The sequence below is a fragment of the Amphichorda felina genome (genome assembly GCF_050947745.1).
Source record: "Amphichorda felina strain 45539 chromosome Unknown scaffold_6, whole genome shotgun sequence".
NCBI classification, from domain to species: Eukaryota; Fungi; Ascomycota; class Sordariomycetes; order Hypocreales; family Bionectriaceae; genus Amphichorda; species Amphichorda felina.
The window spans coordinates 2,188,422-2,207,381 of NW_028145044.1; the positions used below are offsets into that span (position 1 = coordinate 2,188,422).

General features: G+C 54.3%; 4 protein-coding genes and 1 non-coding gene across 5 annotated transcripts; 4 read left to right on the forward strand and 1 right to left on the reverse strand.

Moving 5' to 3' along the window:
• Positions 1–255: 255 nt before the first annotated feature.
• On the forward strand, positions 256–2,121 carry ACO1O0_006544 (arylsulfotransferase family protein; the record flags this gene model as incomplete). Its single annotated transcript, XM_083195931.1, has 2 exons — positions 256–1,815; positions 1,879–2,121. 2 exons carry the CDS (start codon positions 256–258, stop codon positions 2,119–2,121), a joined length of 1,803 nt encoding a protein of 600 aa, XP_083048947.1.
• An 893-nt stretch (positions 2,122–3,014) lies between these two features.
• ACO1O0_006545 (DUF2293 domain-containing protein) lies at positions 3,015–4,294 on the forward strand (the record flags this gene model as incomplete). The annotated part of the gene is made up of 5 exons (XM_083195932.1): positions 3,015–3,233; positions 3,332–3,445; positions 3,502–3,771; positions 3,826–4,152; positions 4,226–4,294. The coding sequence occupies 5 exons, from the start codon at positions 3,015–3,017 to the stop codon at positions 4,292–4,294; spliced, it is 999 nt and encodes a 332-aa protein (XP_083048948.1).
• A 3,910-nt stretch (positions 4,295–8,204) lies between these two features.
• On the forward strand, positions 8,205–9,978 carry MBZ1 (bZIP transcription factor; the record flags this gene model as incomplete). The annotated part of the gene is made up of 2 exons (XM_083195933.1): positions 8,205–9,087; positions 9,143–9,978. 2 exons carry the CDS (start codon positions 8,205–8,207, stop codon positions 9,976–9,978), a joined length of 1,719 nt encoding a protein of 572 aa, XP_083048949.1.
• A 5,465-nt stretch (positions 9,979–15,443) lies between these two features.
• Positions 15,444–15,515, reverse strand: ACO1O0_006547. The gene has a single exon. It is a non-coding gene; the product is annotated as a tRNA-Gln (tRNA).
• Positions 15,516–16,179: 664 nt separating this feature from the next.
• Positions 16,180–17,992, forward strand: ACO1O0_006548 (histidine phosphatase superfamily; the record flags this gene model as incomplete). Its single annotated transcript, XM_083195934.1, has 3 exons — positions 16,180–16,727; positions 16,779–17,934; positions 17,978–17,992. The coding sequence occupies 3 exons, from the start codon at positions 16,180–16,182 to the stop codon at positions 17,990–17,992; spliced, it is 1,719 nt and encodes a 572-aa protein (XP_083048950.1).
• Positions 17,993–18,960: the final 968 nt, after the last annotated feature.

Below are 18,960 nucleotides of genomic sequence, written 5' to 3' on the forward strand. Positions count from 1 at the left end.
CATATTTCTGCACCAGAGTAGTAATACTAATGCCAGTGGGCTAGTCCTCGCCTCGTCCCGCTGACTTCTCCGTCAACTCTTGACTTCTTGTTTGGCGTGACACTCTTCTTCTGCGCTTCGATGAGTCGTACATAGTCCTACCTTTTCTTCGCAGCTCGGTCTGCTGTCACTCGTTTACTTCACCGTCGTCTTTACCTGCAAGCCGCTGCTTTTCTTCTATACCCTTCCCTCCTTGACCCCCCCGACGCGTAAGCCATGGCCACTCCGCCGTGGCTCTCAGGCCTGAACGAGAAGGCTGGACGACGCCGAGCCCCCTTCACTCGTCCCTGTTTGACCACTGTCGCCAGTCTCATCGCCGCCATCTTCCTCTTCTACACACTGACCTTGATCTTCTTCGGCGACCTTAATGCCCCGTTCTCGAATTCTGGCGACGGCCCTGAGGGCACCCCAGTGCCCACGCCCGAGGTCACAAAGGTCATGGGCGTCCGCCAGCCCGAGTCGAGCAACCGCCTCCACTGGGACGCCGCCTCTTACAATGTCGAGGACACGTTTGGCAAGCGCCCTCGCCAGGAATTCCACTCGACCAATCTCAAGACGCCGCTCTTCCAGGTCAACACTTTTACGCCCCGTGGCACCGAGGGCAGCCCTTACTTCTTCATGAGCCCTGGCGTCAACGAACAGAAGGGCAACGTCCAGATCTTCTCCCGCAAGGATCTATCGCTCGTCTACGGCGCCCATGGCTACAGGGCCACCAACAACTTCCGCATGCAAGAGTACAATGGCAAGCAGTATCTGACCTTCTGGGAGGGTATCCCTGCTCCTGGTCACGGCCTCGGGACAGGCATCTTGCTGGACGAGAACTACAACATAGCCTACAACGTATCCATCAATTCCTTCAACTCCAGGGCCGACTCCCACGAGTTCGAGCTCACCCACGACGGCGGCGCCATGTTCTCCGTCTACGAGACTCTGCGAGGCTACGATCTAACCCCCGTTGGTGGGCCCGTGGATGGCGTACTGCAGGACTCATGCTTTGAGGAGGTCGACATTGCGACGGGAGAGACGAGGTTTTCCTGGCGCGCCTCGGACTGGTTCTCTATCACCGAGACCACAGTTGGCTACAACGACGACGAGGACTACGGCCACCCCACTCACGCCGATGGCTGGGACTTCTTCCACATCAACAGTCTGGAGAAGACCAAGGAGGGCAACTACCTGGTTGTGGGCCGCCGCCTGAACCTCATCACCCTCATCAATGGCACCTCTGGGGAGCCCATCTGGCAGATCGGAGGAAAGAACAACCAATACAAGGATCTATCAGGCGGTATGGCCACCAACTTTGCCTATCAGCACCACGCCCGCTTCGACAACGACGCCCAGACCGAGATCGTCATGTTCGACAACGCCCAGCTGGCCGCCACCCAGCCCGTCCCCGGCTGCAAGGAGCAGTGCTCGCGTGGCCTGCACATTCGCATGAACCATCAAGAGAAGACGGCCGAGGTGGTCAACTCGTTCTGGCACCCGCAGAGCATCCAAGCCAGAGCTGAGGGGTCTGCTCAGAGGCAGCCCAACGGAAATTTGCTCGTCGGATGGGGTAAGGCCCCGGCCTTTACCGAGTACTCACAGGATGGCCAGGTGCTTCTGGACGTTCAGACTGGCCCTTGGAGCACAGCTGATCATGGCGAGGCCCACGTCTACCGCATCTTCAGCGGCGACTGGAAGGGTTACCCTTCCTGGGATCCCGAGATTGCCCTATTTGAGGGAGACATCTACGTCAGCTGGAACGGCGCGACTGAGCAGAAGTACTGGGTACTGGTAAGCATCGCCTGACAGCTAATTCCCCTGGACTAGTTGTGCTGACATGTGATGATGTTGTAGTATACGGGCGATTCTAGGGACATTCTAGAGGCCCAGTACGTTGTGTACCGCGGCGGATTCGAGACAAGACTCGTCCTCCCTCGAGATTCGCCACCCTTTGCCCGGGTTGCAGCACTCGACAAGGACGGAAAGCTGCTGGGCAGTACCGACCTTATCGATATACAGAGCGGCCAACGCCTCAAGATGGGCGAAGACACGCCGCTCAAGATCAACTTCTCCTTGGATCCGGAAACGCTTCGATGATTGGAAGTTCGCTATCATTAACATTTCTTTGTATATACTGGGACGGCCTTGTTGATTGAGAGGCGTGTAAAATTAGGGCAAGGCGTACAGGGAAGCCATTCAATAGGCAGGGAGTGCATATATGGGATACCTGCGAGGCCGACGCAGGTTGAGGCGGCCACCCTGCTACATACCCAGATCCGAATACCCAGCATTCTATTCAGATACTCTGGTCCCATACCTCTGATCAACCTTTGATCTGAGGTAGACTTACAGTTAATCCTACGGCAGACTACCCCTCTGCAACCCTAGGTAGGACGAAGGACGTCTGGTGACGCGGGACGTAGTTTGACCTTTCCGGGTAAGGTAGATACCAGTCGCGAACTTTTGTGCTGAGAGTTCGTGTCATCTTCCCTTTGGAAGCCATCAGGTCACATGGTCAGCATTCTAAGTCTTGGAGATTTTGGGCCGCAGGGACCACAGGTGAGTGGGTGTAGGTAGACTGGCGAGGAGGAGTTGGGAGTTGGGACGTTGGGTGGAGTTGCCGTTGACGACGTCTGTGGAGCATGGATCCTGCTTACGTAAATGATCCAATTGGGCAGCCGATTTTGTCAACGGTACGGATAAGGCAGCCATCGCCCCAGCTTCTGTCCATCCTCACCTCAAAAGGTACGGATACACCAACTGGGCGAGGCCTGCATCCCTTGTCCGCCCGAGGTGCTGTGTCGAGCTGCTCCCCTCGAGCCTCTTTGCTACTCTGCTCTCTGATCTCTGTTCTTCCCCCCGGTACTCGAGTGTGATCCTACCGCGGTCTGAATGTCTCTTGGGCAGCAGGATCCTGATGCCTCATGTCCTGGATCCCGGAATACAGCTAACCCCATAATGAGAATAACTGCCTGAGCGTTGACTTCGTCATGGCAAGAGAGAAGAAGAAAAAGAAGCACCTGCCTCATGCAGTGGCTGTTGGGCCGAAGGAGAGGCATCGGCGCATTCCCAAGTCGCAGTTCGACCCCAAGGCGCCCATGCCCACGGGCTTCGTGGCCAAGCCGACGGTGCCCAGGTCCAAGTCCAAGCACCACACGTACTTTGAGTTTGTCGAGAACACCAACAAGAAGAAGAAGCTAGAGCACCAGGTAGCTGCGGCGTCTTTCCCCTCCCCCCCCCGGTTCCCCGACGTGTCTTGCGCGCTTCGGGCCCTCCTGGGAACGCTCAACTCACTCTTGTCTCCCAGTTCACCACCAAGTCGACGCCGCCTCCCGGATTCGAGTTCGTCCCGACGGGCAACCCCGCTCTGACGACAAAGTGCAAGGAGTTGTCGCGTGAGAAGGATGCTATGATCTTCATAGTCTCGGCACGTCACGTTGCCCTCCTCTGTTTCCATCCCCGCCGCTAACCTCTCAGCGCGTGGTCCAGAATACGAAAGAGGTCGATCCAAATCACCTGTCTCACCATGTCCACCGAACCGGCCATCACATCCGCGAAGCAATCGTCGAGGAGGCCAGGGCGAGTTTGGGGCATCTACCAGATGCCGCTGTGTCCAACGGCCAGGCCGAAGCTCTCCCCACGTCGCAGAGCAAGTATACGACCTTAGCCAACGCAGCTATCGTCGATCTGTTCCCGCGCATCCCGAATACGGACCGTCAGTCCATCATTACACATGCATTCAATTTGGTATGGATGCTCTGGCTCCAATTGTTGCGCCGTCGCATGCTGACTTGAGCATAGGCGTCGATGAATCAACGTCCCAAACCGGTAGGCCTGTGTTTTGAAATGCCGCTGTCCCGGCGGGTTCAGCTTGCTGTTGTCGCACATATTCGACATACCCACACAAGGTATGATGAGCTTCTCAAGGAGACCTCCTGGCAGAATGCCCGGAAAGTAGTCGAGGCTCTGTGCCTGGACATTCTCGTCAAGTGGCGAGGTGATGAAGAGACTGGACGGGACCAGCTGGATGAGATCCTGCGTGAGGTCGTCGTCATATCTGATTCGGACTCGGAGGAGTCTGATGAAGAAGACGGTGGAGTCCGAATCAGAGATGACGACGAGACCCCAGTTTCCTCGAATGATGAAATGGATGAGGACCGGCGTGTGGAACATGATCACACTGGAGACCAAGTGTTGCCAGGCATGTCGCGAGACCAACGCCTTCCGGATCCAATTCAACCTCAAGCAAATGAGGGTCCTAGTCTGGTGAGGCCTGTGAGAGGACCTGGTCACGTCCCTCAGCATCGCCCCGCGCCTAGGAAGGAGCAACGGGGCTTCAAAAGGTATCGTGCCTGGGAAGAAGCCATACAGCGCAATCGTGAGGATGAACCACAGCCCATCGATCAAGGGATGGTTGGATCTGTGGGTCACGGACCTCAACAGTACTTTGGCTCTACAGTACTTTCGCCTGGCCCGATGGTTGTGGATGGAGGCGCTGGATCCGTGCCAGATCCCAATGGGTTTGTACCACGCCATCCTCACGCTAAATCCCCTATTGTTCCCTTCCCCAACTCTCCAGCCCGGCCTTTGCACCAGGCTTCGTCCAGTATTCATGACCAGGCCCGGACAACCCCTGGCCGCTCACGGCAGGTAACTCCCGTGGCAGATCGACTTCAGGACATGTTAGTCCGGTCCATCGAACCAGCATCTCCCCAGGGCCCCATGCAGCCCTCGTTTGTTCGTGCTTTACCACCCCGACCCCCCATTTCGCCAGGCCGGCATTCCGCGCCATTTCGTCCCGGATCTTCCTCTCCATTCCGAGACACACCATCAAGGGAGTGGCCTGCCTATGTTGATCGTCGTGTTGTTAGCGACCGGCACATGCCGGAGCCGCTACCCCCGCCACTGCCGCTGGGCCATCCCGGCGATTCCTATGGGCACCAACCTGCCCCACGGCGCTATGAGCCAAGGCCCGGGTTTCATTCTCCTTTGTCTGCTCCTGACCCTCGTCCGCAACCGCCCGGTGTTGCACCAGCTCCTGCTCGAAGGATTGCTGTGGGACTTGGTCGACCAGGCGATCGTACCAACCCCATTCTTATGGAGGATCGTGGTGGGTTCTTTGAGAGAGTGCATGAGCCCCTCGAGGCCAACTATCCCCGTGGTTTTAATCCCGACATGAGCTCGGCGCGCTGGCCGCCCCCGGCTGCCGGCAGGGTGCCAGAATCACCACACAGAGTAGTATCGTGGGAGGAAGGGTCCAGGATACTGCAAGAGAGCCGGAATGACAGAGATGTCCAAGTCATCCCCATGTCAGGGCCTCGCACCCTTCCTCCGGAAGCGCAGCCCCTCCCTGCACGTGTGGATACGTATCCTCCTCCGCATTTCTACGACCCACGAGCTCAGAGGGAACCGCATGAGCTGGGCTACCATCGTGGTCAGGCTGTTGAGCCGTTGCCGCTAAGGCGAGACTACATGGTCGGCCCGCCAGACCCTCGTCAAGAAGTGTGAGTGATATAACCTGTCCATAAAACTTAAATCAGCGGACAGTAGCCCCCCTGACATTGCCCTGTATAGACCACACGATCGTCAGCCACCCGGAGGTGTTCCTTATTATCAGCAGCCGGTTCCTCCTCAGTATCTCGACCAGGCTCGACATCCTGGTCCTCATGCACGGCCGGAATTCGGTCACCGGCCGCGTAGCGGAGGCGACGTTATCGTTCTTGACTAGAACAACACTTTTTTATCACACGACTTGCACGCATTTCACGAGTACCACACGGCACCTCATATGCTGTTACAATGACGACCTGAGCGCATGGTGTAGAGGATATCCTGGAAGGGAGCGTACATGTGGAATGATTGTTATAGAAGGGAGGCAAGGGAAGGGAGGACATTGTGTTTTTGTGGCTGCAAGATATCCGGTTTGGCCGCCTGGACGAGTGAAATGATACCCATTTTTAAGTCACTGTTGAGAGCGGGAGGTGATGTTTTTCTATCGTCTTACTTCGATATGAAGCTTTATCAATCCCATCGTTGCTAAGCTTGAGATTAGCCAGAGCCAAGAGCGATGTTGGTGATGCCTTGAAATAACCGTGGCCGTGCTCCAGGACTTTTATGACTGGTAACTAAGCAGGGGAGGCGTGACAGTGAGCTTCCGTGGGTATACTAAGTAGTAATACGGTGATAGACGAAAGCCAACCGCCCTGCTTCGACATACTACTATCAGCGACGTTCAGATTACGGCCTGAATGAGACGCTAAAGCGGTATAAAGTGCTTGGGCTGTTTAATGTCACCAGAGAGCTGTCGGCCCTAGGGTAGTAGTCTTATGGTGGCATGTCTTGGATACCTAGGTGTGTCTCAGGGTGTCTGTATGCCTATGGGTTTCCAACGTACGTGGCATTGTGACGATGGCTGAGATTCCGAGCCTCAGCGGCAATGCTCCTGCTAGAAAGGCAGTGAATCAGCAAGGCATATTGCGAAGCCTCAGACGTCTGAATTCGCTCACTGATACGTAGGAGGCAGGGTCCTGAAAGCGAGACGCCCATGTTGTAGGTATTATTGCCAGTTTTGATTTGGCAGCTGTGAGTTCTGGAGCCTCTGACCAGTGCTCACTAACACAAGTCACTGTCTCACTTGCGAGAGAGTTAATGGCCCACCTCTATTTTTGGCACAACCCAGATCAGGGACACGTCCAAGCCCGACCGACTGATGATCTGATCCGATGTTGGCTAGTGGCCCAATCATGAACTGGGCAGCAACTCTAGCTCCAAAGCACTGCCACCATGATTTGAGTTTGAAGAATGCGATGAACTCAAGGCTTCACGTGATTCCATGGGTTTCGGTTACGGAGTTACAGATCTGTGGGCAGTGATCACCGCACAGCCACAGTCCACAGGCGACAAACCTGAGAAGCACACAGTAGACGCGACGGTGCGTGCACTATCACCGGCAAGGGGGGGGGTTGGCATGCCCCACCGATGCTGAGCTGGTTTTCGGCCAGAGCGATGGCGCCTTGGGCACTGCGCGTTAGTGCTGGCACAGTGGAGGACAGTCTTGGATTCGCCACTCGCGCGAGGATCTTCGGCACCCGCGGAATGGGCTTGGCTCGACCGAGGCCTCGGATTCAGTGCGATCGCTATTATCGATTGATTGCCAGAGACAAAGACGCGAGGCTGATGGCAGCGGCGCGGTCGCGCGAAAGAATCGGAGGAATTATCCAACCGCTGGGGATGGAGATAGCGATCCCGGCTACGGGTGCCTTGAGCTTGTCCGGTTGCGGGAGAGGCCTCGCGTCCGCTACGTCGTCGAATTCGTAAGCCTGGAGAGAATGCTGCATGTCAAGAATCCGCCAAGGAGCAATAACAGGCCCAAAGGGGCGGTTGAAGCAGATTTGAAGCATGGGAGCCTGCGGTGAGTGGGTGGAAGGGGCAGTCGTCGTCGTCATCCTCTAGCCAGCATTGCAGTACCACAGCACTGGCCAATCAGAGGGGGATGCCCCGAAACTAGAACCACCGGCGCCCAGCGCAGTTCAGGTAGCTCGCAGCGCCAAACCACGGCGCTATCAGAGAGCGGTGGTGAGCAGTGCCCCCTAAAGTCCCACCGGGAAGGTGTCCCGGGCCTGAGGCTTCCTCGGATGGTGAGCTCAGGCCGTACATGGAGGCTGCTGATTGGTCCACAGCGGCCATCAGCGTCTGCGGGAAGCAGCAACAGCACCAGAAGGCTTACGCGTCCTCTCCCACCTTCCCCCCGCTCACCCCTGCTCCGCCCGGCCAAGGGGTACCCGGGTCGCCAAGGCATCCGCCATTCGCTACTCACTCTCACGCCGAGCCGCTGACACCAGGCCGTTTGGCCCCATACTCATACACAGCCCAGTCAGAACCTCCCCCCATCAGCTGTCTCAGGCGAGCCCTCGTTTGACACTTCTCCTCTCTCATCATCTCTTTTTCGCTTCTCCATCCATCATCAACATCTCCATCAGATTGTCTCATCACGACTCGACTGAACTAGCGGACTGGTGCAACGGCGACCAACACTCTACTGTTCACACCAACGGTAACAACAACGGCGGTGACCTAATTCAATCCCGTCGCGAAGCCCTCAACTTCCGCCACTTTCGATCGCTGCTGGAAAGGCGCCTCGACCCAGTCGCTCTGCGCGAGATACCGCAACACAAACCAAAATGTCGGCTTCGAGCCAAAACAACGTCGACATTGACGCCCTGCTCGATCTCACCGAGTACGACGGCCTCCCTAACCAGTCTCTCTCCCCCTCGCCTTCAGCATCCAAGGCCACTTTCGCCAGCCCGGTCTCTGCCGCTGTCACCACTCCGAGCGTGCCGACCACGAGTACACAAACTCTGAGCGGACCTAGCCACAACTATGACATGTACCGCCAACAAACGGGCTTCGTGCCCGGCGCTCTCGCCAACACCATGGCCGTCAACCAGAGCAACAACACTGGCTACCAGGACTTCGGAAGCCTCGACTACATGTCTAGCTTAAGTCCTGAGAACGACATCTTCGATTTCAACACGACTCCTTCACAGGCGACCATGGGCGCGTCGGAAATCGACATGGACTTTGACTCCCCCGCCGACTCGCAATTTTTCGTCAACCCCAGCAGCATCGAGCAGGACTCCAGCATGTCTCAGCCCGCCCCCGGCCCGCAGTCCGGCAACATTGGCCGTCTCTGGCCGGGTGCTCACTCGCAAGCTGCGCTCGCCAAGGCTCAGGCTCAGCAGCGCCAGCAGCATCAGATTATGCAGGTCCAGCGCCAGGGACCTCAGCAGACCAAGTCCCGCTCCAAGGGACCCCAGCCCACTGACCCTCTCGTCGAGCAGAAGATTACTCAGCTGCTCAACTCGATGAGGGCTAAGGCTTCGTCCCCCGACTCCCAGACCAACTCGACTTCCGCCCATCTTCCCAGGGCCAAGAAGGAGGAGGAAGAGATGGATGAGGATGAGCGTCTGCTCGCTAGTGAGGAGGGCAAGAAGCTTAGCAGCAAGGAGCGCCGGCAGCTGCGTAACAAGGTGTCGGCGCGTGCTTTCCGCTCCCGCAGAAAGGGTAAGTTAAGCAAAGGGCTCTTTTATGAAACATGTCACTGACCAGTCATCTTCAGAGTACATTACTCAGCTTGAGTCTGAGATTTCCAGCAAGGTCAACGAGAATGGCGATCTGCGCGCCCAGAACCGCGCTCTTCTCGACGAGAACAAGCGCCTTTCGGACCTGACCCGCATGCTGCTCTCTTCGCCGTCCTTTTCCAACTTCCTCGACCACCTGAGTGCCAACTCGTCTCAGGTTCCAAATGGCCTAGTGAAGTCTGAGCCGCAGCAGCAGCAGCAGCAGCAGGCTCAACAGCCGGACCAGCGCCAGCAGCCCAAGGATGTCAACCCGTACGGTTCACAGCAGTCCCAGCAGCAGATTGGCATGGCCATGATCCCTGAGCAGAACATGGACTTTTCCATGCTGACTCTCGACAACTCATACAACTTTCAGCCTCAGGTGTTTGTCGTTGACAGCATTGAGATCCCCACTCCCATCGACACGTCGAGCCTTTCAGGCAAGTCGTCCAACTTTGCTGAGCCCCTGCCCGAGTCCGACGACGAGAAGATCGAAGTTCCTGCCATAGAACGCCCAGTTGAACGGACCGAACCAACTGAGGTGAACTCGGCGCCTCTTGACGAGGACTTCGAGTCAGATCCCGAATTCGCCTTGTACCATTCTGAGCCTGCTGCCTCCAACGACGAGCCTAGAAAGGAACTCGATACCGACGGCCTCTCCCACGTTGACGTATTCGGCGGTATCGAGCCTGAGAAGATTCTGGCCCGGTACGAGCTCGTTGACGCTACGGAGGAGGAAGCATCTGCTGTTCTTTCCATGGCTCGGGTCCAGCGCATCAGTGACAACATTGAGAGCGTTGTCTCGAGATTAGAACTGTTGACCATGGACCTGTAGATGCGAATGGAGACTCCTGGAGCCTCGTGAAGGGAAAAGACGTCAGGCTGAACGCATTTTCTTTGTTAAATCTCCTGTGCATATTGAGTTCCACTCGTTGGCGGCAACTGGCGTTTAGGAAGATGTGTGGCGATCATCAAGGGCATGAATCCCACCGGATATTTCTTTTGGTATTTTTTTTTCCGACAGCGACGAATATGAGCGAAGCATGATATTGGGGTTGTATAGATAGAGCGGGCTGGCCTTTAGCCACCCAACACAGACACCAAATCTCTAAATGAAAGAACTATAAATGACTATTGTTACGTCCCCACTGAGATATGAAGGGTTATTTTACTTATATCTTTGGACGGAGTCCCTGAGCGGGAGGATGCCAGCCTTCCAATATCCGACCTTTACCTTGGGCACTAATATACCTCTTACCCTAGCCTTTCCTGCTTCTCTTGGATCCGCTCCAGGTCCACATTCGCTTTGACCAACTCTCCTCGAAAGATGAAAAGGTACTCTCCCACCAACTCAGTTTCGTGGACAAGGGGGGATAGAGTCTCTATATCACCGTTTTACCATGATCGTTTCTGGGTCATCACGCATCACGATGACCCTGACTAAAATGCATAGATAATAGCTCTGTTACTAGGCAGTTTAAGCTCGTGGAACTTGCCCACTGGAGTTAAGAAGGTACATATAATAGGAATATACTTAGACACTCAGCATACGCATAGAGACACAGGATATGAGTAGGAGGGTTTTATTCTTGTCATCCTCATAACAGGGGTAGCGGACCGTCGTCTTTATAGACGGTAGGGTCGTCACATGCTATTTATGTGTTCGGTCCAGCTGGTGGCATGACAGCTCCCTTCTCGATGAGTAAATTTACCACTGCGTGATGGCCGCCCTTTGAGGCGAATAAAAGTGGTACCAATCCGAAATGATCACCAGCATTGATGTCCGCTCCTTTCGCAATGACAAGCCTCGCGATTTCCTCGCACCCGTTCCTTGCGGCGTATAGCAGTGGTGTGAACCCATCCAACGGGCTGCTGGCGTGGACATCTGCACCATTTTCAATAAGAAATCTTGCCAATTCAACACTGCTATTGTTTGAGGCCCAAAGGATTGGCGTGAATCCATTCATCTTAGCTCTGACGTTGATATCCGCTCCTCTCTGGATGAGGAGCCGCGCTACTGCCCAACAGTCGTTCCTTGAAGCCCATAGCAGTGCCGTATGTCCCTGAAGAGGCTCCTCAAAGTTGATATCGGCCCCCTTTTCAATAAGAAGCCGCACTATCTCCTCATGGCTGTTCCTTGATGCCCATAGGAGTGGTGTCGATCCATCGTGACCGGCGGCGTTGACATCGGCATGCTCCTCAATAAGAAGCCGCACTATCTCCTCATGGCTGTTCCTTGATGCCCATAGGAGTGGTGTCGATCCATCGTGACTGGCGGCGTTGACATCGGCATGCTCCTCAATAAGAAGCCGCACTATCTCCTCATAGCCGTTCCTTGATGCCCATGAGAGTGGCGTCGATCCATCGCGATTGGTAGCGTTGACATCGGCATTCTCCTTAATGAGAAATCGTATGGCCCTCACATTACCGGTCTCTAAGGCATATGAAAGATATGTTCGGCCCCCCTCAGTGCTAGCGTTGATATCTGCACCTTGTTCGATCAGAAGCCTCGCAATCCCCTCATGGCCGTGCTTTAAGGCTATGGAAAAGGGTGCTTGGCCCTCCTTATCACTAGCGTTGATATCTGCACCTTGCTCAATTAGAAGCCTCGCGGCCGCCTCATGGCCTTTCTGTAAGGCCCGTGAAAGAGATTCCGGGCCTTCGACGGCTGGTTCTTTTTGGAGAAGGAGAAGCCTGACTATGCTTTTTCGATCATTCTCCGCAGCCCAAGACAGTGGTGTTAGATTTTTGTATGCTGTAAAGTCTTTCCTATACTTCAACTTCAGACCATCCATGATGTCAACTCCGTTATAGATGTTTGAAGACAAGTGCAGAAGAGCAGCAGCAGCATCTGTATTGCCGTTGACTAAAGCGGCAAACAGGGGGTACTTGTATCTCTCGCCGAAAATATAGGTGCAAGGGTCCTTTTTGATCATCGTGCGGATGAGTTCCGGAAACCCTCTTTCCGCGAAAATGTAGAAGAGGCTTGCAGTTGGACTATATTCACGAGCCTTCGCTTCGAAAAAGTTGATAGTCTTAATCCAGCCGAGAACGAGAAATCCGGATAAAAACTCATCTTGAGGGACCGCGTCCGCTGCAGCATTGGCATGGTGGAGGATATACCGCGCGGCATACTCCAAAAACGGGTATTCTTTCGAGAGTTCCGTCTGCTCCTTGGATTTGGCACCTGGTGGCAGCTTGCTGATAGACCCGTGGACTAAAGGATGATTCATGTATGAGTTGCAACATTCTTTGAGCCTTTCGTGGCTCGGGCTGCACCAGTCAAATGCAAGATCAGGCCATAACTCGTGGAGACCATTGTCCTTGATAAGGAAATCTTTCACTGATTCGTGCATAAATTGCACGGTTGGCTGCTTAGCCTTCGTGATCTCTGCAAGCCCTTTCGAGGAGCTAATAACATAACTGAAAATGCGGTCACCAGCGTCGGGATCAGTGACATCTGGGACTTTAGAATCTACCCGGCCCCCCAGATATAAACCAGACCAGAGAGCATGGTAATACTCCGTCGGGCTCAGCGGCCGTTTTGCGTAAAGAATCCAGAGAATGCAGAGTAATAAGGCGTCCATATCCTGAGAGTCCCGCCTAAGAATATCCCTAAAGAGTTCACTCAAGCCACTCGGTACCTCGGCGAGCCTTTTTCTAAGAGCTAGTCGACCCCGTCGGTTCTCCTTGTTCAGGATGTCGACAACCAGGACAACCCATAAGAAAACCCCGGCCGCTTTCTCCAGAATTTGGGGTCGCAGCTCGTCGATGAGCGCAGGGTCCTTGATTCGCAGACGGCTTTGGACGTAGTTTGACAGGTCTGCGGCGTGAGCTGCCTGGTCCTCTAGCGTAAGTCGGACGCCCCGTCGTATATCAATGTAGGGATAGTGCCGACTGGAAAAACAAATTCGAAGGAGTATACCTTTCTCGACGGTATCTTCCACTAGCTCTTCAAAGTACTCGACCATATCCATAACTTGCTGTTCATCACACTCATCCAGGGCATCAACAAAGCAAGTGAATGAGCGTTGACCGAGGGCGGAAACTGCGCTGTGGAAAATATCTTTTAGAACGTTCAAAGAGCATTCGTTCTGATTCTGAGAAAGAAGTTCTGGGTCGTCAAGGACGGCCTGCAGATCAGGGAATCCTTCGAGGAGTTGCAACAGCAAAGATTGGTACATCCCGAGGACGGACTTTTCCAAGTGGTCGCCTCGAGCATTGAAGAAGAACGAGGCTGTGATAGCAAGCGTGTCGGATGTATTACGCATAGCTGAACGCATATTCAAATATGCAAATTTCATCATTGTCGACTTTCCAGCGCCTGGTTTGCCACTGATCCATAATAAGCCGTGGTGCTTGGTTAACCTGGTAGGATCAAGCCAGGCCTTGTAATCTGGATGACAGAGGAACCACCGGCATGTCTTAGCATGAGCGCTTTTGATTGTTGATTTACGCGCATCCATTTGCAGGAACCTGAGGGAATCCAAAAAGCGCTGTCGGTGATTTGGAGACACGTTCTGCTCTTCTGCATACCGGGTGAGTAGGCGTGGCCCGGAGTAGTTTCCAATACTAGTACTAGGTGAACTTACGAGGATTGGGGATATATAGAATTTTTGGCTGTGCTTCTGTTGCAGGTAGCGTTTCTATGAACTCTTTTGTGTATGCTGCCGCGGTCGCTGCGGCGTATCTCTGCCATTGCTTATCCTTGTGGGTGTCCGAGTAGTCGCAGATACCTCGAATGGTGAGACAAGGGAGTTCGCCCATCACGCCGGCGGCCTCCATCTCGAAACATAGAACATCAAGTCGTTGAGCCAAATCGTCCCGGGTAGTGCCATGTCTCACCACTTGGTTTCCTGAGGCGATCGCGCCATAGTGTATTATCGGATCGTCAGACTTTCTCCTGCTTCGTGACACTAACTTCGACTGGTCACATCCGTCACAACTAGGGGTTTCGGGGTCATGATTATACGTTGCTTGGAAAAGGCGATCTTGTGAGTTCGGGCGATTATATTCAGGGTATCGTGCCAGCTTCTGCTGCAGGATGGATGGTACTTGGGAGGGCTCCAACTCATGCTTCGATCGCAAGGTAGACACGACTTTGCGGAGAGATGGGTTCGGAGTCTTTGGGATTGCTGTTGTTTGGATCTGGCCATCTCCGACGAGCTTTCCCAGATCGTGTTGCATTACCCTGTTTCCAACGACTATGTCACCCAAGCGTATGTCGGCCTTGCTCGGTGCCCCGCCTCCAATGCCTACCATGAAACTGAAGCGGATTGATGTGAAGGTTCGGATCAGGTGGACTAATACGTTCGCCGCGTTGTTCGTTCCGTATTCTGGTAAGCACGCAATGACAACGTTGTGCTGGCTGATGCTGCCCAGCGTGTAGGTGTTGCTGTCGTTCGCCTGCGTAGGCAAGGGAGCGTGGATATCGTCCAGCATGGCACGAGCTACTGCTCCCTCTATTGGCAGCGCGCAGATCCAGGCGATGGTGTAATCATCGTGCTGGAGGGTGGGCAAACCGTATCCCGGCTCGTAAACTGCATTGCCTGGGTCATGGTGGAAAGTCTTTTGTCGTTTGGGGGCTTGAGATGGGCCTGCGCCAGCGAGTTCTTCGTGCCACAGGCGTCCCCCGTCCATGTCGACGAGTTGATCGCCTGCTGTCGGATCGCAAACCCGACTTTGCTCAACGTCCCGGCGGTTGGGGCTTATGGACAAGTGTTTTGTGAAAGGCGCCTATTTCTAGACTCAGGCAGGGCTGGTCTAGGCAAATATAGGTCAGGTAAGCAACTAGCATTGAAACCTGGCAAGCTTTGTGGAAGAGATCCTTGCGGGGAGCCTTGCGGGCGGCCTCGAGTGCAGCACAGGTTAAGGAGACTCGTGTTAGAGGTAAGTACGGATAATCCCATATATTATTATTCTGCATGTTGAGTGAGTACCTAGGTACTGACGGCCAACGTGCATTGTAAGTATATGCACCTAGGCCCCATTGTGCCCGGTACAGCCTCGTGAAAATCTGTGTCAGGAAAACAAGATGTTTACTCTGCGGCAGGCTGGCTTGCTCAGGCCTCAAGTAAGCTACTCGAGTTAGTTACTAGGTATTCCGTATCTACTGACTATTACGTCTATTAATAATACCTGAAGTATGCCCTATTGCTGACAGAATTCTACATCTGTTCAACGGTGGCAATTCAAGCCTTGAACCCCAATGCGGAAACCCGCGAAAATAACATCGCCATCCGCTTCAATGAGACCAGGTGCGGCAAAAAAGCAGTCGAGAGCAGCAAAAGACAAAAGAATAGGTCCCAGAGGGAGTCGAACCCTCGCTGGCCGGATCAGAACCGGCAGTCATAACCGTTAGACCATGGAACCGATGATTCGGAGCCGAAGCAGTCCTGAATGGATGAGATCCAGAACGACCTGAAGCTGTATATATGCCTCGCAGCTCCACTTGGCCCTAGGTCCACATGCGAATGGATACCCATTACCCTATATTAAGCGTCTTGAAGGGACAAAAGATGCCTCTGGTCCATTACCACGTTTCAATGTGGAAATATTTTTACAATGGAAGTTGAAGTTCAATCATTGTCAACAGGGTAGGTGAACCTGGTCGGATGCCAGGAGTTGGAGATTTCTCCAAAGATCTCCCAGCCCCTCGCTTACACTCAGCTGGACTTTTCACCTCTCCCACAACGTGGCAGTCAGCTAATACTAGGTACTAGTTTGACGCCGCCAACAAACCCTTGCCTGTAATGATGCAAGTTGCACCCGTCGTCACACCGAGTAATTACCTTGATTGGCCATGTCTAGTGGGCATGTGCTGTCGGTCTGGGACCCGTGGCCATGGCTGTAGTCCGTTGGAGGCCATGGCGATGGATGTCTCAGCGACGTATTGCTTTTTGCGGCATGCAGTGCAGCTTGGCTTGTCGTCTCCCCACTTCTCATGTTCAGGTGTTGACTTAATTCATTCTACTGCTATGTATGAACTCTCCTTCTGAAATTTTGCCCTGGAGAGCCGTGTCGCTCAATCCTCGACATGGTGCGCCTCCGCCCGTTCCTCCTCGCCTCGGCCTTGCTGGGTGTCGCGAGTGTGTCCGCCCAGACAGGCGAAGGTAATGACGGTGATAAAGTGAGAGTCTGGGCCGCCGTCGCATATATCAACCATGGCGAGAAGACTCCCAGCCTCGGACATCTTCGGGAAGTGCTCACCCCAGAAGGCGCCCAGCAGATGTGGAGGCAGGGAAGGGCATTCAGAGCCCGCTATATCAACGCGACTGAGCATCTGGACGTCACCGAGCGCGAGGTTACTGGGACGGCACCAATTCATGGAATTGATGCGAATGTCATCGACAATACGCACGTCGACGTGGTTACAACAGAGGACGAGTGGGTTGTCGGAAGCGCCTTGGCCTTCTTCCAAGGCCTCTACCCCCCCGTCACCAACAATTATAACAAACTGGGTGGCGGGGAGGACCTGGCGCACAGCTTGTACGGCAACGACTCTGAGACGGTTGAGTTCCCTCTCAGCGGCTACCAGTACCCTAAGCTTCAAACGCTGCCTTCGCGCGATAGCCAGTCAGCCAGGTATGTCTGACGAATTGGTCCTCGCGAACTGGCACTTACACAGAAAAACAGTATACAGGGGACCGTCGGCTGTACCGCTTGGAGCCGCGAGATGGATGGGCCTCTCAAGAAGAGGGAAGACATGAGGACGCTCGAGAAGAATACCCAGAAATTTTATCAGGATCTATTCTCCTCCACGCCCCTGGAAGGTGCCATTGATTCGAACACCGCCAACATATGGAATGCATACGAGCTCTACGAGTACGTCAAGTACATGCACACCCACAACAAGACAGTCCACAATGGGCTTAAAGATGCCGACGGGATTCTCTCTAAGCTGGAGGAGAACGCCCTCGCTCTCCAGCAGGCAAGGAATATAAAATCTGACACCGACCACAACGAAACCGTCGCGGAACTCTACACCACTGCAGGAAGAACCTTGGCCGCCAGGATTGCCGACCAGCTTGAGAGGAACTTGAAATGGGAGGGCGCGCGGGGCAAAATGGGCGTTATGTTTGGCTCCTTTGAACCGCTGCTCGCCTTCCTCTCCGTCGGCGACCTTCTCACGAGGGAGAATCTCCTTTCAGGTTCATTCACACGCTTCCCAGAGCCCGGAGCAGCCTTGATCTATGAGCTCATCGGAGACATCCCCGAGGATGTTGATGCAGTGCCGGATCCAGATGACCTCCGAATTCGTTTTCAATATCGCGCCAGTGCCGACGAGGACGAGTCATTTGAGAGCTTCTCCCTCTTTGGGTCTGAGGAAAGCGGGAAGAGCATGCCGTACAGATCATTCAATAAGGAGATGAGGAAAGCAGGTTTGAGCTCGGAGGAGTGGTGCGATATATGCGGGCCCACTAACGTTTCGTGGTGTCCGAGCTCTGATTCATCGGACGATAGCGGTGACGAGGGTGGAAGCGGCATTCTGAGGTCGAAATCTCGACTTCACCCCGCTTTCGCCGGGCTTATCGGTGCGCTGATCATGGGCACCGTCCTGACCTTCGTTGCCATCACACTGTGCGCTGTCTGCGGGTTCCGCATCCGCCGCGTCTCGCCGGCGGAGCGCGGCGTGAGCACGCACGGAGGTAGTAGCGGAGGCGGATTCAAGGGCCGGGAGAAGAGGGCTCAGGATGCGGATGTCGCTGTGTCAGGAGCCGGGACCCATCAGGAGAGGGTGGGAAGCTGGGAGATGCGAGGCGATGATGATGGTGGTGGTGGTGGGGGGATTGTGAGTACTATGGGACTTGGCTTGAGGAATGAGTATGATACAGACGGGAGTGGCGTGACGGCGACAGCACCAGTGAGGCCGCGAGAGAGTGTCTAATTGAGATGAAGGTACGAAGTTATGAGAAAGAGTAGGATGGGGATGTCATTGGTTAGTGTATCTTATACCCAGGTCATGCGTACCTTAGGATTACTGTAGTCGGCGGGCGTTATGTAGATGGGGACCATGGGGCTACGAAGAAATGACTACACGTGGTAATGCCAAACTTGCTTGCGAGAGGACGTTCTACGTGCTTTAGTAATACTAGTAGTAGTATCTCTGGATGAACAAAGGAATGCGATGACTATATCGGAAGTTCCGCTTCCCTGTAGGTACGGATAGTAATCATCCTACTACTACGGAATACTAGTACTGTCGATGTTGATAACACATGCATGCCACACTAAACACAGTAGAAGGCACGTCATCATATCTGTATCCGCACTGCGTAAAAGCCCCGACCATGCCGGAATTGTTATCGCATCTTATCAATCAGTGGCAGTGGGTTCCTGCAGGGGAGCTAGGGAGCGGGATGGCAGCCTCAGGCAGGACTCTATTGGAAGGGAAGCGACGAATATCCAATCCATTGCGGGCTGGCGTCAAACCTTGAGACAGCGGCCGGCAGCGCTGATGGGACGGATGATGGGCTCGTTGACAACTGGCTGGTTGCTGGAATGGAGTGTGTTGCCAACAAGGCTGGTAGCGTGTCTGTCGCCCTGCGATGCACAATCGCCGATAGTGCCCGTCATCACGCAGGTCCGACGTTGTGGCCCCGTTTGCTGCCGATCTTGTGGTCACTAACCAAGCCCGCAGACAATGGACAAAGGATGAATGGGCCAATTACAGATGCAACTGAATACAAACGACATGGTTTCTGGGATTCATAGAAAGGTAATCTGTAGACGATAATGCAGAATTGCGAATTTCGGATTGCAATGAGTGCCCGCAGCAAAAGCTGGTTCATCGCCCCTGGTCATGCCACTTTCCCCA